Genomic DNA, 25,367 nt, shown 5'->3' with positions numbered 1-25,367 from the left:
GGCGGCGGCGGGTCAGCACTGCGCATGCTCGCTGCGCCGGCGCAGGTTTCCGCGGCAGGGGGCATCTGCGCTGCGGCGTCCGGGGTCTCCAGCAGGGTCGACGCTCCGGTGCGCGCACAGTCCTCGGCTTCGGCGGGCCCCAGGTGTCCCTGCGCTCAGCGAGTCCCCGGCCGCCGCCCCAGCGCGCCGCGATCTGGCCCTCTGTCCTGCGAAAATGGCTGCCGTACGCCGGGCCCGCAGTTACTGCCGCTGCCTGGTCCGCTTCTCCGACCGAGAACTCTACTAAGTCCCGCTGCACCAGACGGCAGGAGTAGACACCGGACTCCCGGGGCACCTCCTCGCGGGGGCGGTGCCGAGGGGGCGCCGAGAGCCCCTCGGCCGCAGCCGGCCGGCCCGCCGGCATGGTAAAGCGCCGAGGAGCTCGGGCGGGCGGCGGGCGGGACGGCCCGGGCCTGCGGGGAGCACCCGGGGAAGTGGAGAGGGGAAACGTGCGAGGGTTGGGGGCTGCACGGCTACCACCATCCTGGGGCCCTGGCCTGAGGGTGGCGGACAGTGCTAGGCCTGCCCGCTCCCCGGGGTTCCTTCCTGCCGAGCCCCCCAGCTGGGTCTCCAGGTGAGCAGAGCGGGTTTGCTGGACGGCCGAGAAAAATGCCTCTCGGCCTGCTGAGGGCATTGAACCAATCTCGTCCCTTTAATAAAAGCGAGCGTAGATTGAGGTGAGCCGTCGCAGCATCTGAAATCGGGAGGGAGCCTTGGCAAGTGGAGACACTTGTTGATCGCCCCCCCCCCCAAAAGTCTGCCCACGGAGCCGCCGTTCTGACCCCTTAAGGAGTCCTGGGTTTAGGAGGCACCTTCCCCAGGACGCGGCAGTTCCTGGGGCAGGGTTTTGGCTGGTGGTCCTGGCGGCTTGGGGTTGGAGGGATTTTGTCTCATTATACGGCAGTGAGGGCCCAAGCAGCGTCAGTGCGGTCCAAATGGAGGAACTGAGCAAAGCTCCAGAAATTGACAAAGCAGATTCCATGGGGCTAGTGCATGCTGGCATATGTAGTCTCTGACCCATGCTGCTTTGCTTTGGCTTCAAGTAAATTGTCCATCCGAGAAACTAATCTCTGGCTAAAGTTGAGTGATTCAAGAGTGAAATGATACCAGACTCATTAGCTTATAGTAGACACCCAAGTGTTTATTGAATACACGAATGGTTGAATGAACTTATTTTATGAAGTCAATTTGGTGAATAGAAAAACACTAATTGACTATGCTTTTAAACTTTCAGAAATAGTTCTCTGACCAGGATTAAGCACTTAACTTTCTGTATTTCATTAGTCCCATGTGTAAAACAGTAAAAGGATGAACACATGAGCTACTATAGTGAAAGGTGATGTTAGGTCAAACTCAGTTATGAAAAACAAAGTGAAAATTTCTGGATGACATCCGAAGACCTACTTATTTCAAGTGGTATTTGAGTTGAAGAGCATAGTAAAACCCCAAATTTGATGGTTCTTGTTATTGTCGTCATACTGTCAAAATCAAAGTCTTAGTGGATGAGAGCTCTATAAACACAGCTCAGGGGAGAAGAAAGATGCTGTCTGTATTATAGGCTTCCTGTCTCCTTACTTCATCCTTGAGATACGCATTATATATCCTCATGGCATTTTATTTGTTAATTCATTTTTTTGAGCACTTATTATCAGCCTGGCATAGTGCCAGACCTCAGATCTTGATGCCAATGCACTAATTCTAGCGAAAGAGATGAAATCTCAATACAAGTCTTAAGTGCTGTGATACCAGCACAAGTGTAATGGGAAAACAAAAGAGGCAAGTGAAAGGATCAGAATTTGTTTCCTACTGGGATAATCCCTGAGCTGAATCTTGAAGGATGAGTAGCAGTAGCCAAGTGAGGAGGAAGAGGATGCAGGCATTCCAGATGCAGAGAGCAAGCAGCGTGTGCAAAAGCGCGGGGCTGGAGAGAGCAGGGGGAGCTCTTGAAGTCAGTTTGGTGGGGCTGCTGGGCTAGAGGTAGAGGCTGAATTACTGAGATACCCCAGGGACCAAGGTCCCCTTCCATTAGCTGTCCTTAGAGTTTATAGTAATAAAGCAGACCCTTATTTGAGAAGAGAGAGAAATACACTTCTTAGATCTGTAAAGTCAAACCCTTTTATTGTGTAGTTTCCCATTACTGATGATCTGAGTAGGAAAAGCTCTCAGCTTAAAGAGACTTAAAAAAACGTATTTGACAGTGCGTTACTGCTCACATTTTCCAGTTTTCTGGAAAATTATCCGAGGCTCAGCCTTTCTCATTTATTTCTTCACTGATTTAGCCTTTCCAGGGTGCCAAGCACTTTACCATGTACTAACTAGTTCTGCGTCTTACAGGCACCTCTGTTGTAAGTCTGGTTGCCAGAGATAAGATAGGGAGCCAGGCTTGTTTGTGTTGTGCTATGAAGTAGTGCAAGGATATCTGGTTGCGGTGCTCAAAGATAGGTGTTAATACAGACATTTTAGTCCTGGGAACAAATTACAACCCAAATTGGCAATTGTAAAACTTACCATGTTTGGAATGAGTGAAATTAAATAGGTTTTATTATTTTTATTTCTAACTAACCTTCAAAGTCACTTCCCTGATTGCCACATTTCTTTATAGGACTGAACACTTGAAGTGTTGAGCAAGTCTTATTTGCTAATAGGTGTGTTAGGTAATAGACCGCACCTAGGCAACATTTCGTTTTCACTGGAACATAGGATCCAGTTTTATTTAGCAAACATTTATGGAGAATAAAAGGATAAAATGGAAGGAAACTGACCTGAGGCTTCTATTAAGTCCCAAGCCGTGCACAGTAGTTCCAGCCCAGCTTTATTCCACTTTAAGTCAATCCAATATATGAAAATCTGGATTTATAAAAAAAAATAAAATGGAAGGAGCTTCTTTACAAAAACCTTCACTCTTACATGTCTTTGATTTGAATGAGCTTTTCTAGTACATTTAAAATATTATTAGACTAAAGTCATTCGCACATTAATAACATTCCAGTTTGTGTAAAGAAAGGACAACCATATATGGACTATATATGGTCTTAAGAGATCCATGAAACAAAAACTATTTGAACCCTGTACCACCAACTGTTATTTTCTGAAGCAAAGTTGTTCTTACCACCTACCAAAACATTTTAAGCTGGAGCCTATGAAGTTGTTTATTCTACAGTATTAAAAAATAAAAGTATCAGATTTTTCTGACTGGAATCATTTAACTTACCTGCGAAGAAGATATTTAGAGAGAGGCAGCTCTGTGTTTCACTGGGCAGGTAGCTGAATAGGAGATGTAGGTTACCGAGGGAAACCGTGTTTGCTTATTCCTGAGCATTGTTTGCTTTCCCCCACTCAGGCAGAAGCTGAGGAAGATTGTCATCCCGACGACGCTGTCAGGGCAGGAGATGATGATGAAAACGAACGCCCTGCTGAGACAGATTTGCAGGCATGTTTCTTCATTTGTGTATTTAGTTCTTATTCTGTGGCTTTCCATACATAAGCGGGAGTTGGTCATAATTATGAAGATTCATAGGTTCTTATTTGCATTGAATGTAGCTGAATGTTCATACCGGGTTTTGGAATACTTCAGTTATACCTATGTTGTAGATTTCTTTTTCTGTGAAAAGGAATATCAGTAATTGCTGCTGTGTAATTCAATATGTGGGTTTAAAGTGTTCAAACCAAGGCATAAGCATGACTAAAACCCATCACCTTAAAGAAGAATATTGACAGATTTGACCACCTAAAAGTTTAAAACCTCTATATAGCAAAAGACCTCCTAAATCAATAGAAATAATTAACTGGAAAAACTATTTACCGTCTAGGGGAAGAGGATTAATATCTCTGATATAGATGTAACATCCTTATAAAAGTAGTAAGAACATAGGATAGAATGATAGGAATGGACAACTAATGGAAAAAATTAATATAAATATTTATGAAACATTAGAAGAGATAATCAGCCTCACTAATAATTTTTTTAAAATACAAATTAAATCAGCAAAGAATTAAAAAAAAAAAAAAAAAGATCAGATTAGCGAATAAAGCCTATTGCTGTCCAGGCTCCGAGAACACTCACGCAGTACACATGAAAGCATAACTTGCTACAGCTTTTTTGGAGGGAAGATTAGCAATATGGATCAAAATGAAAAACACACATTCCCTTTGAACCAGCAATCCTACTTCTAGGAAATTAATCCTAAGGAAATAGTAGGGGAAGTGAGTAAATATACACATACAAAAATGTTTATTGTAGCATTGTTTATATGGAAAAATGGAGTACAACCTAAATATCCAACACTTGTGTTAAGTAATGATGCATCCATACAGTGAAATATTCTGCAGCCGTTTTAATCTTTATAATACTTGTGCCTTTGGAGTGCACCATCTAGTAGACATTAAAAGTGCTGCTAAGACTTCCCTGGCGGTCCAGTGGTTATTAAGACTCCACGCTTCCAATGCAGGGGGCTCGGGTTCGATCCCTGGTTGGGGAGCTAAGATCCCACATGTTTAAGTCAGAGGTATATGTGTTACATTCGAAATAGGAAGGTGGGAGTCAAAGCAGTGTGAAGAATGTAGAGAAAAATTATTAAAAGCTTTCATGTTTTAAATCTGTACTTTTTTAAAAAAAAGCCGGCACTAATATATACAATCCAATTACCAATGGCCTTCTTTTGGGGGAAGGGCATCCCAGGTTGGGTTCCCAGAAAGCAGACTCCGAGGTGAATGTAAGAGGTTTATTAAGCAGTGCTCTTGGGGTCAGCACCTGTGCCAGGGAGGCAGGGAGCGAAGCCGGAGTGGGTTGGGGGAGCTGGACTGCTTTGCAGTCTCGGTGGACCAGCTCAGTTAATCCTGCGGAAGTTCTGAGGACTTCCTCAGAGCGGGGGAAGAATGACCTTTCAGAGCAGGGTCTTTGATCACTCTTGTTGATCAGTGGTTGGGTGGGGAGCATCTGGGAAGGGGTGTGGTCTCCCTGAGGCCCTGCCGCAGGGCGAGGGCTGAGGGCTGTTCTTCTGTGGCACTCCCAGCAGTTCCTAATGGGGGGGTCTGGGCAGCACAGCAGGGCCTGCCACAGAGGGGGTTTCACTTTTTCTATGTTTAGATTCTTTTTAATGATATGTATTAGAAAAAATAATTTCTTTTAAAAAAGAGAAAGGTTATTAAAAGAAAGACTTGGGGCTCGCATACAGAATTTTGAGGTGATGTATTCCAAGGGAAGAAATGTTTGAAAGCATCTAAGTTCAGTCCCTAAGTGATGGCTTATATTTTCGATTCCAATTAAAATTTGATTTTCTCATACCATTAGATTTCTCCTGTATAGAGAATCTTATTTTAGGCAGAATTTCACGATTTCTTCAAAGTCTTTTTTTTTTTTTTTTTTTTATAAATTTATTTATTTTTATTTTTATTTTTATTTTTGGCTGCGTTGGGTCTTCATTGCTGTGTGCGGGCTTTCTCTAGTTGCGGCAAGCGGGGGCTACTCTTCGTTGCGGTGTGCGGGCTTCTCATTGTGGTGGCCTCTCTTTGTTGCGGAGCACGGGCTCTAGGCACACGGGCTTCAGTAGTTGCAGCACGTGGGCTTCAGTAGTTGTGGCTCACAGGCTCTAGAGCACAGGCTCAGTAGTTGTGGCACACAGGCTTAGTTGCTCCACGGCATGTGGGATCTTCCCGGACCAAGGCTCGAACCTGTGTTCCCTGCATTGGCAGGCAGATTCTTAACCACTGCGCCACCAGTGAAGTCCCTCTTCAAAGTCTTAAGCAAAAAATTATCTTGGAAGATAACAGGTATTTAATGGTAGTATTCAGTAATTTAATAATTTAAAGATAGTGTTTTCTCATCTTAGCATATGTATATGTGTGGACACCGGTGTTGGACCTATTGACAGATTGTTCCAGAGTTGAGCTCCTCTTCCTTGGTGGGTCCTGAAACATTCTTCTCCCCTCAGGCACAACTCCAGAGGTTCCGAGCTCAGTGGATGTTTGAACTTGCCCCAGGTGGAGGCTCGAGCAATTTAGAATCTCGACCTTGGAGAGCAACGAGAGGCTCTTCACTGAGAGCAGCGGACACCAGAGGAAAGCAGGAGCTGGCAAAAGAAGAAAAGTTAAGTGTTATGGGCGTTGTACCTGGAAAGATGGTGACAAGTGTGCCAGGGTATCCATCCCTCACCACTTTTTTGTAGGTCTTTGGATGATACATCACTCCTTCTTTCCTACAGGTATACAGTCTTGCCGGAACTCTTTGGTAATATACACCCCTGAGATTCACCTGGTCTAAAAGATAGATGCCTCTGAATCTGTTAACAGAAGCCCGAAAGGGGAAAAAATTGGTTCAAATGTTAACACCTTCCCAAAGGTCATAATGCAATATTTTGTTATATTTTGAGTTGAACAGATTTATAGTGATGCAGTAATTACTTCCTTATCCTGGAAAATTTTGAATGCTTTCTAATGGTTCACCTCTTTCCTTGTGCTTGTTCACACAAAGTACACACAACCCACCATTTCAGTTTTCACAACATTTGTCCCTCGGTGTCCGTGGATGCTCACCTTCCTTGTATGAAATGGTGCAGCATTTGCGTATAACCACGCACATCCTCCAGTATACTTTAAATCATCTCTAGATTACTTATAATACCTAGTACAGTGTAAATGCTCTGTAAATAGTTGTAAGTACAGTGTAAATGCTGAGTAAATAGTTACCAGTGTGCAGCAAATTCAAGTCTTGCTTTTCAGAACTTTGTGGAATTCTTTTCAAATATTTTTGATCTGCAGTTGGTTGAATCCGAGGATGCAGAGAGCAGGGATGTGGAGAGCTGACTGTATCCTGTTACTCCACAGGGGTTGTCATCTTCATACCATCAGACCCAAGTTTTTCCTTCCAAAAATTTGCCGTTTAATAATCACTAAAAACTTCCATATTTGTTTTGTTTCATTTTAATTTTGAAATAATCACAGATTCATAGCACAGGGGAGTCCTGTGCACCCTTCCCGTCCTCCCTTGATGGTGACATCTTCCGTAGCTAGACTTCTAGGAAGTAGACCTTGGTACAGTCCACAGAGCTTATTCAGGTTTCCAAGCACTTCACTGTGTGTATGTGTATAAATAGTTCTCTGCAATTAGCCGTGTAGCTTCATGTAACCACCACCACAATCAAGATACAGAGCTGTTTTGTCACCACAAGGCTCCCTCTTGCTACCTTGATAGTTATACGCTCTCTTCCCCACCTCCTCCCCAGCCATTCCTAACTACTGGCAACCCCTACTCTGGCCTCCATTTCTATAATTTTGATGTTCAAAAAGTGTTGTTTAATTCCTTTGAGGTCCATCCCAGTTGTTGTGTGTGTCAGTAGTTTGTTGCTTTTTACCGCTCAGTGTCGTGTTGCGTGGTGTTCACGTACCCCACTTTGTTTGACCACTCACCTGTCGAGGGACATTTGGGTTTTTTCCAGTTTGGCGCTATTATTACTAGAATTGCTATGAATATTCACAGGCAGGTTTTTGCATGAACATGAGTTTTCATCCCTCTGGCCTAAGAGTGCAATTGCTAAGTTGTACGGTAAGTGCATGTTTGAGTAAAAGAAACTGCAAACTGTTTTCCAGAGCGTCTGCACCATTTTATGTTCCCTCCAGCAGTGTATGAGTGATCCAGTGTGTCCACGTCCCCGTCACCATTTAGAGTTGTCATGACTTTTAAATTTTAGCCATTCTGATAGGTGTGTAGTGATAACCTCCTTGTGATTTTAATTTGTATCTCCCTAATGGCTAATGATGTTGAATATCTTTCCATGTGCTGTTTCCCATCTTTATACGCCCCTCCGTGAAATACCTGTTTGTCTTTTCTGATTGGATTGCTCATGTTTTTACTGTTGGGTTTTGAGAGTTCTTTATGTATTCCAAATACAAGTCCTTTGTTGAATATGTGGCTTGTAAATTCTTTCACTTTGTAGCTTGTCTTTTCATCCTCTTAACAGGGAATTTCACAGAGCAAAAGTTTTAGTTTTGATGAGGTTTAATTTATCAGTTTTTCCTTTTATAGATTGTGCTTTTGGTGTCAAGTATAAGAACTCCTCGCCCAAGTCTCCCAGATTTTCTTTCTTTTTTTTTCTAAAAGTTTTTAAAGTTTCACTTTTAAGTCCTTGATCCATTTTCGAGTCACTTTTTATGTAAGCTGTGAAGTTGAGGTTGACATTCATTGTTTTGCCTGTGGATGTCTAACTGTTGTAGCACCATTTGTTGAAAAGGCTGTCCTTCTACCACCCACACTCATTTTTAGTACAGATTTTCAGAAATTGTTTTTCACTGTTTATTTTTATAGGCTCGAGAACTCTTCCTAAAAGCAGTAGAAGAAGAACAAAATGGAGCTCTCTATGAAGGTAAAAACTCAGGTCCCAGGATCATCTTGTCTTGACAGTTTTGAATAAGAACTCTTTGCTATTCACCAATTTTTTTAAAAATAGAGTATATTTATACAGAACATCAGTCTCTATATTTGAAATTGATTTTTAAAAAATAAAAATTGTATTTTTATATAACCTGTCTCTTTCCAAAAAATATTGCTGAGAAACATCATCATATTGGTAGGATTAGTAAAATAACCTTTTTCTACATTTAGGGTTTAGTATTTATTCTTCATTATTAAAGTCTTAAAAATACTGTTGCTTCTTGAAAAATAGCGGAATATGCTATTGAAAAAATAGGATATGCTCCTTTTATAGGTGAACATTATTTCAGAGGAGGAGACTATAAAGGATAGATGGAGGAACATGTACATGCTTTCTAAATTCTAATGTACATTTTAGAGAAGGAATACTCTTCAGCCTTAATTGTCTCTTTTATTAGGCCAGTAGAAATGTGTAAGTAAACCAAGTGGTGGGGCTGTTTACCAGATTAGGTTTGTAATTAGCCTTTCATTTCCTGATAGAAAAGCTGTTAATTGGGGCATGGAAAAAAATGCTAGCACTTGAGTGGTTTGTAAATGCCCCCCAGATAACATTTTCAAAATTACTGCATTTATTTGCAAGTTTCTTCTAGGGGTTTTTTCACTCTGGGATATGAAAAGGGCGCAAATGGTGATATCCCGCCACGGTCTTTATTAGCCTGTGAGACTCCTGTCTCCACGTAGTTCACAGTCACTCACCCAGAGTAGCAGAACATGGCAGAGTGGACTGAACTGAACAGACTTCATCTGTGGGGAAGGAACTAGTTGGCTTCTGCAGCCCCAGGTTCTGTGCTGTGTCTCTGTGGGAGAGACTGCTCAGTGTTCTAGCTCTAAACCACCTGGCCAGCAGATTTATTTAAAAACAGGTTTTAAGAGACAGCTGGACTAAAGGAAGTTGGATTTGAAGAATAAATTCCAAAAAACCCTTCTCCTTACTCTACTCAGGAGGAAACATTTGATTTTCCTCAACTCGGCATCCTAGAAAGAAGTTTGCTTAAAGGTGTTTTTGTTGGGACTGCAGCAGTGGCATTTTCAAAGCACAGAGAAAGACAGCCACATATAAGATCATTTCTGACAATATGTGAGAGGCAGAGGGAAAAGATGGGCTAAAAGATAAGAGTAAAATGCAACATCTTAAGTTTCTATAACGTGAGAGCTTTAGAAAAAGATTATTTCTGACTAGTAGGGTTTGGAAATAAGTTTGCTCACTGCTACTGTTGCATGTAGAAAAAGGGAATTTGGCTGTTTGTAAAGAAAGTTACCAAATTAAACCACAGTTAGGGTAATCAAAGGAAATGACAAAAATGTTTGGTCATAGCTAATTTAGCTTTATTTTTTCTTTTAGCCATCAAGTTTTATCGTAGGGCTATGCAACTTGTACCTGATATAGAGTTCAAGATTACTTATACCCGGTCTCCAGATGGTGATGGCGTTGGAAACAGCTAGTGCGTACATAATTTGATAGACAGTAATATATAGAGTTTGTTAAAGTTAAGCGTCTTTGCCCTGTTGACTCTTAACATGATAATGATAAGAAGACGGTGCTAATTCTGTTGTTATATAGTCTTTAGTATAAAGACTTGTTTATAAAGTTGTAGAAATTTTTTAATTAGGGAAATTTTAAGAGTAAAGTATAGAAATGCATATTTTAAACAGGTGTAACAAAAATTAGGTGATGAAAGAGTTTTTTTTTAAATAAAAGCAGTGATTACTGAAAGTAAATTAAAGGACACATTTCAACTTTCTGAAACCTATAAAGTCAAAACTATTAAAACGTGATCAGGACAAGCCTGAAAAATGTTAATGGTTGAAATTGGGTACGTAGTGTTTTATTACGCTAGTCTTTCTCCTTTTGTATCTGTTTGAAATGATACATCTTTTAAAAGGCTTTTTATTAGGAAAATGCTGGACTCTAAGGAGACTTTGTTGTAGATAGAATACTGTTAAGACTGTAACATTTGTTTAAAAACACGGGGGCCGGACATAAGCGCTCCTAAGAGAAACCGAGTTTCATCACAGTACAGATGCCATTGGCATCACGGGCGTGGAGTAGCACTGACTGTTTATATGGACAGAGACCAGGAGAACATATTTTTAAGCCAATACTTTTGAAGCTGTGTGTAAAACAGTTATAAAATTGTATTGGCTTAACCCCTCTCTCTCCCAAAGCGAAGGGAGTCTGTCCCCACAAGAGGATGTCAGGTTTAAAATGAGCAGTACCTAGAAAAATAGAATTTTGGTGATGAGATGTTATATTACTTCTGCCATGAAACAATTAAGAGGTTACCTTTATCGATAACGTTGATTGCCAGTGCTGTTTAACTGCTTATAGTATTAACACTTAAGCTTTGGCTAAGCCATATTAAAAAAATCCTGATGAAGTCAGCATTTATTGTCTGTTTGGGGCTGATAATATTGTTCACTAAATTAGATTTAATAACATGAGGTAGTTCATACTCAAAAGGACTCATTTGGGCTTTTTCTAAACCTTCTTTAAATTTGGATAGAGTCCTTTAGACCCAGCTCTTAGCCAGTTGTATAAATAGACGCCAAGTGCTGTTAAGAAAGGTTGTATTAAAACGTTAAAGAAACATTTCTTTCTCTCCCGTCCTGTTACACAAACCCAGATGCTATGAAAGTTCTTTAAGGGTACGGTTTATTTTCTTATCAGACTTAACAGGCCCTAAAAGCCTCTGCTGGTTTTTTTGCCTTCTGTAAAAAGCTGGTAGCACAGCCCTGCAGTTCGTCTAGCCTCAGCCACATGTGCTCTTTGTTGTCTTATAATAAGCCCATCCTGGTTTTCTAACTTCATCCTCATCCAACCTTTTTGTAAGTCTGATCATTTTTAAGGTTACTGTTAGCGAAAATGGAAAGCTATATATTTTTCTAGAACTCTATGTATTTGTTTATACTGATAAATTATTTGTGGACCCTGCTTTTTAAAATTACATATTTTCCTCTCTAAAGGTAGGGTGATAAGGCACATACGTTAGAAAACCCTTGGTAAGTAAGCACCTCAGATAACATTTGTATATTTTATTTTTATCCAGTTACAATGGATTATGGTCACTTAAAAGGATATATTTACGTAAGATTTTAAAAAATCATTTGAAAGTATCTTTTTACTAATTCATGAAATCTCTATTTACCATAAAACTAATTAATTAAATCTCACCACCTGTATCCAAAAATTCTAATTCTTTCTCTGTGGGAATTAAAATTGCTGAAGCTTTTTTCTTCAAAAAGTTGGTATGGTACTCCTTTGCAAGGCAGGGTAACCATTTATCATATTAAAAAAAAAAAAGAAGTAGTAAGAAGTTTGCTTTTAGATGACTTTTTCTAAAGCAGATTTTGAAAGTACTGTGGAAAATCATTTTCTAAGCGGTGGCACTGCGTTCACTCACCTCCCTTCTTTTCTCAGCATCGAAGATACTGATGATGACAGCAAGATGGCAGACCTCCTGTCCTGCTTCCAGCAGCAGCTCACGTTTCCGGAGTCTGTGCTCAAACTGTGTCAGCCCGAACTTGAGAGCAGTCAGACTCACATATCAGGTGTGACTTCATGGTCGTTATAACTCAGTGAGAACTACTTTTCCTTAGATTTACGTTTTCCAAACTTACAAGGTCAGATAGCTTGTCAGACAGTTGCTCTAGTTCGAAGTATGGTGGGAGATCTGATTGTAATTAATTTGTGCATACTGATAAGCTCTTCAAGATCCGAAGTACAGTGGAGTTTGTAGCACAGTCGTTAAAGGGTGCCGTTCTTTTTCCAGTGATGCTCTGCGAGGGTGCATGTGTGAGTTGGGGCGGCCCTCAGAGAACTGGGGGAACGCTGGCATCATCAGGCACTTCAGCCGAGTTGGGCGGTAGTCCTGAGATGGGCTGAATGTTTACAGATTGATGGGGTTTTTTTCTTTTCATATGTTAAATGTTGTTTAATTAGCTATGGGACTTCCCAGAGGAGGACAATTGAAAATTTCCAAGGAGATGGAAATAATTTTTTAATGTTAACAAGTGCATACGCACGCATACATACTAGACTATTTTTCTAACATATCTATTTTTGTGTATCTTGATGATGAAATGATCTTCCAAGGGAAAGGGGTACTTCATAAAAATACCTTCGGATCTGTTCAGTACTGAAAAAACAAAGATATTTTGTGTCTTGATGTTAGGAACCATTATTACTTCTGGGTAGTTCAATATACTTGTGCTGTAGCTCTGAGCAGTACTGAAGGTGCGGTTGATAAAATGTAAGGAATACATAAAGATATCTGCACGGAGAACGTGACGGCAGAGTGATGTACAGGAAGGAGAATCACTGAGAGGATAGCTTCCTTTGCAGCGCTGCCGATGGAGGTCCTGATGTACATCTTCCGATGGGTGGTGTCGAGCGACCTGGACCTCAGATCGTTAGAGCAGTTGTCACAGGTGTGCAGAGGATTCTATATCTGTGCCAGGTACTTACTGTTTTTTTTTTTTTAAGCAACTCTGGCAGTGGTGAAAAACATATCAACAAAGTGAAAAGACAACCAATGGACTGGGAAAAAATATTTGCAAACCATATATCTGATAGGAGGTTGACATCCAAAACGTATAAAGAACTCATACAACTCAATTGCAAAAAACCCCAAATCTAATTAAAAAATGGGCAAAGGACCTGAATAGATGTTTTCCCAAAGAAGATATACAAATGGCCAACAGGTACATGAAAAGTTGCTCAGCATCATTAGTCATTAGGGAAATGCAAATCAAAACCACAGTGAGATATTAGCTCTTGCCTGTTTCAATGGCCATCATCAAAAAGACAAGGTAAATGTGGATGTAGAGAAAAGGGAACCCTTTCGCACTGTTGGTGGGATTATGAATTGGTATAGCTACTATGGAAAACAATATGGAGGTTCTTCAAAAAATTAAAAATAGATCTACCATATGATCCAGCAGTTCCACTTCTGAATATATATCCAAAGGAAACAAAAACACTAACTCTGAAACATATCTGCACCCCATGTTCATAGAAGCATTATTTACAATAGCCAAGACATGGAAGCAACCTAAGTGTCCGTGGATAGATGAATGGATAAAGAACATGTGGTATATATAAACAATGGAATATTATTGAGCCATGAAAAATGCAGAAATCCTACCATTTGTGACAACATGGATGGACTCTAAAGCCATTATGTTAGGTGAAATAAGAGAAAGACAAATGCTGTATGATCTTACTTACATGTGGCGTCTATATAGAAAAGGAGAATAGACTTGTGGTTACCAGAGGTGGGGGAGGGAGGAAGGTGGTCAAAAGGTACAAATAAGTACTAGGGATGTAATGTACAACATGATGACTATGGTTACCATCGCCATACAGTAGAGAGTTGTTAAGAGAGTAGACCCTAGGAGTTCTCATCGCAGGAGACCTTTTCTTTTTATTGTATCTGTATGAGATGATGGATGTTCACTAAACCTATTGTGGTTTATTTCACAATAGATGTAAATCAGACCATTGTGCTGTACACCTTACATTTTTACAGTGATGTGTGTCAAATATTTTTCAGTAAAATTGGGAAAAGAGTTATACTTTTAAAATCTGGTTATGTGAAGAATAATCATAGTTTAGTGTAACTTTATTTAGGACAGGTAATCCTTTATGAATGTCTTATATAAAAATAAATACTTTATCCTTAGCATCTAGAACTTTTTTATAACTTTATGTAGTTCTTAAAATTCAGATGCATTGTTTTTAAATAACCTGATTTCATTTGGAATCTTGTGTTTTGGGTAAAACATTTGAATTACTTTAAAGCCTTTGGGGGTTTTTTGGTGATTCTGTGTGCATTTCTGTTTAACAAGTACCTATCAAGCACCTAGTAGATTGACCCAGCCTTTTGAAATTGGGGTCTCTAGCACTGTTAATTCCATTAACTTTTCTTTTAATTACACATGAGAAAACAAAAAGGGAATTAAGAAAATAAATTTTCAGGGGTAGGATAAAACTTGGTTATAAAAGTATTCGTTAAAAGAAAAAAATTTAAATACGTTGCAGTGTAAGTTTGGGGGGTTTATCTCTTTTTGCAGTCTGGCTTCAATATAAGTAATTCCTACATCTTTAAAACTGAATGTTTTCAGTTAAAGATGGCATTAAAATTATTTTGAGTCGTATTAGAACCATGTCAGTTGCTTCGCTTTTTGCAGTAATCCCATGACAAAGTCTTGTTAGGGTTAGGGTTGGTGCTCTCTTCAAAGCTGATCTCCAGTCTGACCGTTTCACTGTTTCTCCGAGTACCATTCTGGCTCAGCCACCATTAGGCCTGGTCTGGATTATGGCATTGGCATCCTGTGTGGTCTCTGGGCTTCCGCTCTTACACACCGGGAGCACATTCTCCGTAGACCACCAGAGTCATCTTTTAAAAGCATCAGTCATGCTCAGAACCCTCTAGTGGCCTCCACTTCACTCAAAGGGCCACTCCCGCCTGTAGACCACTACGTCACCTGCCCCTGACCGCCTCTCCACGCACGTAGTCTGCACTTCACCCAGTCACTTTGCTGCAGCCACGTGATCCTGCTTGCTCCTTGTTGAACACGCTGGCCACACTCCAGCCCTTGGGCCTTGCATGCTGTGGCTTCTGCCAGGATACCCTTCCTCGTCACCGTAGACACCTGCCCAGAAAAAAATAGTCTCTGTTTCCCCACCACCATCGTCCTTGTCCTTTTACTCTGCTTTGTTTCTTTTCGTACTGAGCACACTACCTGAAACTTTTCTCTCGTTTTCTTCTTTTTTGTTTGCTTTCCCTGTAAAAGAGCAGGGCCTTTGCCCTGTCCATCAGTCTGTCCCCAGTGCCCAGGACAGTGCCTGGCCGGCACTCAACCAATATTGCCGAATAGAAGATGGCTGGTGGCAGGAATGCTTCTCGTGTCTGTGTGCGGATAGGGACTCACCTGTTATATGTATTGATGTTGTGCTTTTGTTACCTAGAGACCCTGAAATATGGCGTTTGGCCTGCTTGAAAGTTTGGGGCAGAAGCTGTATTAAACTTGTTGCATATACATCCTGGAGAGAGATGTTTTTAGAAAGGCCGCGTGTTCGGTTTGATGGTAAGTTGAACTCTTTAGAGCAATGGTGACCTGTTGTGCTGATTTTGAGAAATACACAGTCTTTATTTTCTATAACGGAGCTGAGTACTATAAGTATATTTAAAGGAAACCACAATAAAAAACAAAGCTGGAAACGTTACATGGTTGTAAAAGTTTTTTATTATGTTCTTTTTAAAAAACCTGTTTCTTTTTATAGGAGTGTATATCAGTAAAACCACATATATTCGTCAAGGGGAACAGTCTCTTGATGGTTTCTATAGAGCCTGGCACCAAGTGGAATATTACAGGTACAACTGTAGTAAACTGAGTGAGTGAAAAATTCTCTCTCTCCAAGTATTGGTTCGTTAGTTATTGGGCATCTGTTCTTTGTGGCTTTTGCATTTATCCACAAAATGGCCCTCGGTATTTTCATCCAGTGTTATAACAGGAACTGCACTCAAAGAACCAGTAGGTTAAAAAAAAAAAAAAAAAAAAAAAAAAAAAAGAACCAGTAGGTTAAGATAAATCAGTTAATTCCTCCTGGCCTCTAAACCTAAGAATTACTATAAAGTAATTTTAGAGCTCCTCTTTGTCTTCTGCCTTGTCAGATAGCTTGTGCTGTTATTCAGGCTTATTGTTCACCAGATATTAGTGTCACTGAGAAACAAGTAGGCTATGGTAACTGCTCTGTAATAGCATTGGGCCTCACTTTTGTTTGACATTAGTTAGTGCTTTAGGGAAAAACACAGATGCTTTGGTTCTCTTCTGTTGGCCTCACAGGTCATGTTTGTGTCAGTGATGTTTTGCCAGTTCTTTGGTCCATGGTATTTCCATTTTGGTTTCACAGCTATGAATAAATAGGTTTCGGTACCAGTAAATAAGGATGTGTTTTATATTTGCATGTGGCGTTTTGGTGTTTTCCCTGTTCCACAGGTACATAAGGTTCTTCCCAGATGGCCACGTGATGATGCTGACCACCCCTGAGGAGCCCCAGTCCATTGTTCCGCGTTTAAGAACCAGGAATACCAGGTAGTGTCTTTCTGTAGTTTTCTATCCAGTCCACATTTTAGGTGGTAACTTGCAGATTATGTAACATAATACTGGATTAAAGAAGCAGTCTTCTGGGGCACTTGTGAAAAATACCAATCCCGGGAATTCCCTGGCAGTCCATTGGTTAGGACTTGGCAGTTTCACTGCTGAGGGCCCAGGTTCAGTCCCTGGTTGGGGAACTAGGATCCCACAAGCTGTGTGCAGCATGGCTAAAAGGAAAAAAAAACAAAACTGATCCCTGGGCCTCTCCCCAGTGATGTCCCTCAGTAGGTCTGGGGCCTTGGAAACTAGGTTTACTCACATCCTAGCTGATTGTCCTCAGACAAGTTGAATAAACACTTCTAACTAACCCATTACTTTCTCGATTACTTAAATAAATACACATTACTGATGAATAGATTTAAAGTGTTGGTTTTTTTAATTTTTAGAACTGATGCAATTCTACTGGGTCATTATCGCTTGTCACAAGATATAGACAATCAGACGAAAGTATTTGCTGTGATAACTAAGAAAAAAGAAGAAGTGAGTATGCAAGGTGGAATTGGCAGTTTTCTTTTAATTTCCTTACCCTGCTCATTCAAGCATTCTTGATTAGAAAGGTTAAAAAATACTGTTTCATAATTTATACAAAATGGGTGTTGACTTACAGCATATCTCTGAGGAGAGCTGGAGGGTTTCTATAATATGGTTATTTTTTATTGGATCAACTTATTTGTTCTTCTCCAAGTTTCCTTTTCTGGTCCAGGTTTTTTATGCATGAAAACATAAAGCCAAAGTAACTATTAGTTATTCCTGTGAAATAACTAGTACAGTTATATATGACTATGTTTTTTGCTTTTCTCATTTTGAATCCTAGGAGATTTTCTTCCTAAATGGACTCATAGAGATAATTCTTTCACAAGGATATTTTTAGAATTTCAGTTTGTACTGGAAATAAGCTGAAGTGAGATAATTTCCTTCTTCCTTTTCTTGCAAAAGGAAAAAAAAAAAAATGCCGAGCAAATACGATGGCTGAATTATTACATTCCAGAGTATTTTAAATTCTCTTAACAGATTAAGGGGCTAATTTTTTCCACAACTTTTCTCCATGTGCCTTTTTTCAGTCATGGTTGAAAACGCTAATGTGTACCCAAGAAGTCAGTTGTGAGGTAGTTAGAATAAATACTTGCCTGGTGCTTTTATAATTAATATAGTTCTTGAATGAAGTTTCTCTTGTGTTAAACACCCCCCATCCCTCCCACCCCCAGCACCATGTATGGGAATAGTTAGGGCGGGTTTCATCTGTGAGTCCTGTGGCCCTTGGCTGTGGCTTCCCCGGCTCCCTCTGGCTCCCAGAATCGGGGGCAACAGTCTGAGGGGCGGAGTTGCTTGCTATCACTGTGACCTTGGCCGTGAGTTTCCTGAGGTCAGAGCTGGGGAGTCATGAGGCCCTAGTTGTTTAGATTTTTATCTAATAAGAGAGTTTAGGGACTCCCATGCTGACGACCAGTTTTCTCTGCAGAATATGACTCAGTGAAGCCATGCGTAGTGGAGACATTCTTGTGTTTTTAGCAGTATTTACAGAAGTGTGATTCCAGTGAACCTTGTCACATCTGTTTCTCCGTTGACTATTTTACTGTTAACGCAAAGGATCAGTTATACTCAGTGCTTTTTCTGCAGCCTTCACCAGTTTATCACTTTCCCTCTTTAAACATTCCCAAGTGTTTTCGAGTAGAAGGAAATCCTAGGCTTAGAGATGGGAGACAGGAGCTTTAGTTCGCATCTCTGACACTGGCCCTGGGCTGCCCGCCCTGGGTCCTCATCCTGTCGGCCATCACACGGCAACGATGCGGTCGCACGTCACCCCTGGGGTTGTTGTGACGACTGACTGAGATGGTGATGACGGAGGGAAGAGCCTTCTGCGTTTAGGGTCCTTCGCGTATTTCCAGGCACTCACACACATTCTCAGTTGATAACCAAAAGAGCTGTTTACTCTGTGCAGATAGTATGTACCTTAACATGTTTCTGAGGTATTTACATATAGATGTAGTACCATCCGTCTCTCTGTCTCTGTGTCAGTGAAGTGAGGCCTCACTGTTGCTCATGCACCTCTTCTTTTACAGAAACCACTTGACTATAAATACAGATATTTTCGCCGTGTCCCTGTACAAGAAGCCGATCAGAATTTTCACGTGGGGCTTCAGCTGTGTTCCAGTGGCCACCAGAGGTTCAACAAACTCATCTGGATACATCATTCTTGTCATATTACTTACAAGTAGGCGAATGCAGTAAAAATCCCAAGGTTACAGACTAGATGTGTCCTTCCTGTTCAGCTGAGGGACTCAGATAGGGTTTGATTCCTCAGAGTTAACGTTCGATTGCAAAGAAAAACCACAGCATAATAATCCTGCAAACCAAGGAAACGGCCAACTGGAAAAAAACTAAAAGTGGACCAGGAAGTGGAGCATTCAGAGCTCCTGCCCATTGCCCATGGTAATGCGAGTGGGCACCTACCCTGTGGGGTTGAGAGCAGCTTCCGTGCGTGGATGGTGCCTGGTCACTAAGGTGTCCGTGCGTGACTTCATTCATTGGCTTACTCAAGGCAGTTGTAAAGCACCAGACCTTTTTTCTTTTCCCATGTTTCAGTCTTATCATTTTTCACCTTATTTCCATTTGGTTTATCCCCAGGGATTATACCCAGATTTAAAATAAGTTGTAGTTAGGAAAGTAAGTCTGCTGAAAAGATCTTGTATGTTCCAAAGCCAAATCTATTAGTGGTTCCTATTTAAAGCTCTTTGTCCTATGAGTTAGGATTTACTTCTATGAAATAATTACTTAACAGATGAGAATGTGTGAGAAAGGAACAGTGCAGAAATGAGTAAAGTAAAAAAAAAAAGGAATTAGGAAAGTGAAATGTCAGTTCGTGTGGGTACAGATGTTAGCTGTTGTTAGGTTTGAAGGAACACCGGTGTGTGCCCGAGGGTCTCCATGCCAGTCGAAATCAGAATTCTGAGAGGCAGGCTGTGAGGTCAGCTTCCATTAGCCTCCTTCACAACCTCGACCACGTTGTTGAAAACTTCTTCTCTCACGTTTCCATCTTACGAATAACTCTTCCCACTCATCTGGGAGGTCCTGACAGCTGAGAAAGAGCATTTTTCTCTCTTCTTATCCTTACCTACTGGTCCTACTATCTGCTTTTTGCTTCTCTGAGTAATTTGTGAAGTGGAATCTTTTTTTTTTTTTCTTTTCAAAGAAAGAAACCAAACCCAGAAGTAGGACCAAGCAAATGAAAAGCATCACATCTTAAGAGAAAAAAGTGACGTCATTTGTAACTGCTAATGATCACGTTAACTTCCTTATAATAATATCTATAAAGTCACTTGAATTTTATGTTTTTGTTTATTTCTCCTTTTTTGTTTTTAGGAGAAAATTAAAAGCTGTGGTAATATACCTCGTCACCTGCTTCCCCTCCAACCTGAAATTATGCTGTTGATCATGCAAATATGAACTCATTAAATTCTCTTCTAGGATTATAATTCTTTCTAAAATACATTTTAACAAGAGCTTTACAAAGTCTATAGCCTTTGACTTAGAAATTCTGCTCTTAGGGATCTGTTTTTTGTTCATATTCAAAAATATCACAGCATCATTTTTTTTTTTTTTTTTTTTTTTATTTATGGCTATGTTGGGTCTTCGTTTCTGTGCGAGGGCTTTCTCTAGTTGTCGCAAGTGGGGGCCACTCTTCATCGCGGTGCGCGGGCCTCTCACCATCGTGGCCTCTCTTGTTGCGGAGCACAGGCTCCAGACGCGCAGGCTCAGTAATTGTGGCTCACGGGCCCAGTCGCTCCGCGGCATGTGGGATCTTCCCAGACCAGGGCTCGAACCCACGTTCCCCGCATTGGCAGGCAGACTCCCAACCACTGCGCCACCAGGTAATTGCCAAATATTGAAACAGCCTACATCTCCAACAAAAGGAGAATTAAGTAAATGTGGTATAAGCAGACAGTGAAATATTATGCAGCTACAAAAATGGCTTCTGAAGAGTATTTAATGACGTGAGGAAATGCTTATGTCATAATGTTTAAAAAAGCAGGATGACAAGTAGAGTGTGATCTCAGCAGTGAAGTTTGATAGCAAGGTTGAAGTGCCTGGAAGAAATGCTTCATGAGGCCGTATCTGGGTGATGGGATGATGAGTGATCTTTCTTTACATTTTTCTAAATTTTTCAAATTTTCTGTAATACACTATATGATTTAGAATTGACTGAGATGAATTAAATTTTAAAAAGGCTAAAGCCTAAAATAAGCTCCTCCCCCGCCCCCCCCAAATAGGCAAGGATTTCAAATGAGTTGATATCTCCTCGTAACGAGTGATTCTGTGCTTTCTTTCCAGATCAACTGGAGAGACTGCGGTCACAGCTTTCGAGATCGACAAGATGTACACACCCCTGCTGTTTGCCAGGGTGAGGAGCTACACTGCCTTCTCCGAGAGGCCCCTGTAGCCCTCACGTCCGCCCCTGCCGCGATGCGTGAATAAAAGTATATAGAGAAACAGAGCACCTAAGTTATAAATGTACATATATTATATATATATGGAATTGGAACTTATTTTACATTGTTGGAGTTCTTTCAAGAAGAGTATAAATTGATTATTTTTTTTATGTAAAGAGAGAGTTGATTCTTGGGGAGTTTGTTTGGAATTATTATAAGTTACAGTACATTTATGTTGTGAAAAACCACATGAGATTTAAATGACGCCCTTTTTCAAGCAGATTTCTGAGCAGATTCTGTCACATAGGCCGTCTTCCGACTGATCAGCCCAGTATTTAACTGCATCGGGGAGCACCCCGCGGGATCAGCATTTACTTCACGCGTGACGTAGTGTCTCACTAAAGGCTCAAAATGTGACCGCCTGTTCTGGATTTGTTTGAAACTTTGACCAATAAAGATCATAAATAAATGTTTCTTTCAAGAAAATATATTTGGACAGCCTTTTTAAAATGTCAGAATGATAAACAATCTTAAGGTAGTGCCTCTTTCATCTTGGTCTTCATACACAGCCACAGACTATAGTATCTGTACTCTGACCCCACACAGGCCCCCTACAGATACGTGACATTAGGTGAGAAAGGGTGACTCCCTCGGGACCAGAACTCTTCAACAAGCTCAGCCAATCGTGTTTGTTCCGAAAAGAGCAGGAGCAGATCATATAAGCCCAGGCCTAACTCTCTCCAGAGCTAAAGTTGGGAGAGAGCCAGCCACCAAGTGAACTGAATGTTACTGCCCTGGCAACAACACTATGAGTAATTGCAGAGTTTGCATCTGGCACATCTCTACCAGGTTCAGGTTTGGTTTTGGTGATTCAAATACAGCTAGAGTCGAGTACCCGTGTACTTTCAGTAGTCAACAGCTGCAGCCAGGATTGCTTTCAAGTTCATAGTGACATTGAAAGATGCTTCGGGGACTCACTTGGTGGTGCAGTGGTTAAGAATCCGCCTGCCAATGTGGGGGACACGGGTTCGATCCCTGGTCCGGGAAGATCCCACATGCCCCGGAGCAACTAAGCCTGTGCACCACAGCTACTGAAGCTGGCGTGCCTAGAGCCCGTTAGCCACAACTACTGCAGCCCATGCGCCTAGAGCCCGTGCTCCGCAATGAGAAGCCACCGCGGTGAGAAGCACACACACTGGAACGAAGAGTAGCCCCTGCTCACCGCAACTAGAGAAAGCCCATGCGCAGCAACGAAGACCCGACGCAGCCAAGAAAAAGATGCTTCGTAAGTTCCCACAATTCAATGTGGGGCAGGCCTTTTAAAAAGCTAATATATGTTATGTTAAAGATGAAAACCGGACTTCCTTGGCGGTCCAGTGGTTAAGACTTCACGCTTCCAATGCAGGGGGTGCAGGTTCAAACCCTGGTGAGGGAACTAAGATCCTACGTGATGCGTGGTGCAGCCAAAAAAGATGAAAACCACCCATCCGGTGTGTGTTTAGGAAAAAAAGTGCCATTTAGGTTGGCTTTTTGCAGCAATCTGAGAAATGAGAAATGTGGGCACGTCACAGGAAAGTGTAAGCCGGTGGATGCCGTGTGCCATGCTCAGCCTCGCCGGGATGGGTGAGCCAAGACCGGAGCTAATTAACTCCCACTTAATCTTAGGCTCAGCGCCTCTGTGACACATTCCTTGGTTCCACCAGCAAGTGTCCCTTTTCTGCGTTTCCAAAATACCCCACATTCCCTCTATCCCAGTAGGTGTCACACTATTCTAATTTTTGTACATGTCAGTGTCCCTCGATAAAACTCTGGGTTCTTTTAGGACAGGGGCTCTTTCTCCTAAATTCCTGATGCCAAAGCACCTCTGTGCTGTGAACATTAACCCCTAGGAAGCAGCAGACATTCCACGGGGCTTTCAACACTACTTTTTTATTTTTTATTTTTTTTATTTTTTAAATTAGAGTATAGTTGATTTACAATGTTGTTAGTTTCTGCCATACAGCAAAGTGAATCGGCCATATATATACATATATGCACTCTCTTCTAGACTCCATTCCCATATAGGTCATCACAGAGCACCGAATAGAGCTCCCTGTGCTATGCAGTAGGTTCCCATTAGTTATCTTTTATATAGAGTAGTCAACACTACGTTTCTTCTTGCAAATGAATGAACTATGCTTTTGCCACTAGGTGACGCTCTTGTCCCACTCTTCTAAAGTTTGCTTCTCTTTCTGGTCAGTGTGAGGGAGGGAGCTGGTTTTCACACTCACAGGAAGACGGGGTGTCCCACGGCCTTCCGATTGGCCTTCAAAGCTGCACGTGATAGGAACTAAGACAAGGTGTGCATCCAAAATGAGATGCCGCCCTGACCACACAGCCCTGACTCCCGCCTGCTGAACTCCTCAATAACCAGCCAAGGAAGCCCAGTCTTCTTGGCCAGTGTTCATCCGGCCGGCTTATCTTGGCTGCAGGAGGAAACTGAACATCCTGTTTGGAATGAACAGAAAAGGGCTCCTGAGATGAGTCATCTGGGGTCGGGTTAGGAGGTAGACGAGATGGAAAGGGGCACAAGAGAGACCGGCCTCTCCCCTTTGGACACACACGCGGCCTGATTTATTATAACGATTGCATACTTTGGGAGGCCCCGAGCCCTACTTCCCAGTCTTCTTGCCCAGTGCAGATATTTGCTGCATCACCCCTAAATCCACTCGAAGCTTCCATATCTGCACTTTCTGCCTGTGACTCCAATAGACATTTAGTCGTGGAATTGAGATTCATAAAAGCTTGCAAGACTGATCCAAGACTTGACTGACAGCAGACGCTGCGTGTGTGTGTGCGCGCAGCAGATCGAGGGGGAAGAGTGTGGAAGTTTCACCGGCAGCAGAGGCTTCTTTCTGACAACATGGATTTCTGTGCAGACTAACTTTTCCTTGAACACTGGAAATACATTCAACCCAATATATTGTGCTCAGGCCAAAGGGGCAGTACGTTGAAACCTGCTATGGAAGCAAAGTGACTGTATAGTCAGGTTATTGTCAAAATCAGGACACTTCTTAGGGGAAAGAAGAGTGTGATTTGTAATTACTCTGAGACAACCAGCGTGACACGGGACTGTCCTGGGCAAGTGGGGATGGGTGGCCACTCTGCATACCAGGTATTGCCAAGACCCTACAGCCAGCTTTTCATCAGATTTCACTTGAATGAGGTTATTTGTTCCAATCTATTTTTCTTCCTCTTGACAGAAAAGAAGAAAACGCCTTTGGTTTCCTAGTGTGTGAAGTGCCTGCTTTGGGCCTTGCTAATTTCCCTCAGAATGTCACCAAGTCTGCCCTTGGCTGATGGAGACTTTGGTGTGAGGCGTCACCGACAGCATGAAAAAGTGCTGATTTCTACTCTTTGTCAGTTTCTACTTTTCTCATGTCTGTTCTTGATTCATGCCCACATCTGTGCTGGGATTCTGTTCAGAATCCCAGGTAACTGAGGACAGTTGCCAAGAGATGTCTTCTTTTTGCCTTATGACTTTCATTCCCTCCAAGTGTCTGGCTAGAAGCTAAGTTTCCTGCCTTGTTCCTTCTTTGTTCTCATCTGTGGACACCTACTCTGCGTGATCATCTAGAGGAGTGGGGTTTTTTGGAGCACTGTGACATGGTGCGGTTCAAAGACCACCAACTGGATCATAGGACCTGCACTCAGAGCGCCTAGCACAGAGCCTGATGTGCTCGGTAAATGTGAGCCAACTCCCAATCAGACCATCCTCATCAATGCAGGGCCGGGGAGCAGTGGAGGGGCGGCCTCTGTGGCCTTCTCGACCAGCAACGTGTCAGAGGAGGAGTTCCTTGCCTGGGGCTCCCAAGTCAAGCCTCCAGTAGTAGATGCTTGTACCATTCAGAGCAAGTGGTAGCTACAAACATTGGGGCTTCCCTAGATTAAGGGTCTTTTGGCTAAGCATCCTTCAGACCTAAGCATGATTCCTTTGAGTCCCTGGAATCTGAGTAGGAAGGAAAGGATCTTATTGCCCCAGATGTGAAGGAATAAGGTTTTCCCCTAACTCAGAACTTGAAGGGAGAAGTAAGGAAATTGCGTAAAATGGTAGAAACACGCTGGACTTTGGAGCTGGATAACTGTGGGTTTGAATATCCACCCTTACCAGCACTTATTATCGTAGTCAAATTCACTTAAACACCTGGAGCCTTATTTGTAAACTAGGCATAATGGTAACTACCTGCAAGGTTGCCATGACAACAAAATACTACACATCTTAAGCCCTGGCACAAAATAGGCTTTTATAAATGGAAACTACTATCACCTAGGATTAT

The 25,367-nt window shown here is 41.8% G+C and overlaps 1 protein-coding gene across 2 annotated transcripts; it reads left to right on the top strand.

Moving 5' to 3' along the window:
• Positions 1–46: 46 nt before the first annotated feature.
• On the top strand, positions 47–21,537 carry FBXO9 (F-box protein 9). 2 transcript variants are annotated; one of them, XM_082411693.1, is made up of 13 exons: positions 47–404; positions 3,380–3,469; positions 5,970–6,125; positions 8,339–8,396; positions 9,807–9,906; positions 11,883–12,013; positions 12,795–12,921; positions 15,435–15,553; positions 15,750–15,840; positions 16,466–16,561; positions 17,011–17,104; positions 18,685–18,836; positions 20,954–21,537. In XM_082411693.1, exons 1-13 carry the CDS (start codon positions 402–404, stop codon positions 21,060–21,062), a joined length of 1,326 nt encoding a protein of 441 aa, XP_082267819.1. In that variant the 5' UTR covers positions 47–401; the 3' UTR covers positions 21,063–21,537. The 2 variants fall into 2 exon arrangements, with proteins under 2 accessions (XP_082267819.1, XP_082267820.1); XM_082411694.1 differs by having other exon boundaries at positions 50–404; positions 12,807–12,921.
• Positions 21,538–25,367: the final 3,830 nt, after the last annotated feature.

This window comes from Balaenoptera physalus, assembly GCF_965194825.1.
Source record: "Balaenoptera physalus genome assembly, chromosome: 11".
Lineage (NCBI taxonomy): Eukaryota > Metazoa > Chordata > Mammalia > Artiodactyla > Balaenopteridae > Balaenoptera > Balaenoptera physalus.
The sequence above is the reverse complement of the archived record's forward strand: the minus strand, read 5'-3'. Positions and strand labels throughout refer to the sequence as shown.

Coding starts and splice junctions, on each gene's coding strand:
- FBXO9 (XM_082411693.1), top strand. Junction 3,470..5,969: donor CTGCTGAGACAGATTTGCAG/GCATGTTTCTTC, acceptor TTCTCCCCTCAG/GCACAACTCCAGAGGTTCCG. Junction 12,922..15,434: donor GGATTCTATATCTGTGCCAG/GTACTTACTGTT, acceptor TTTGTTACCTAG/AGACCCTGAAATATGGCGTT.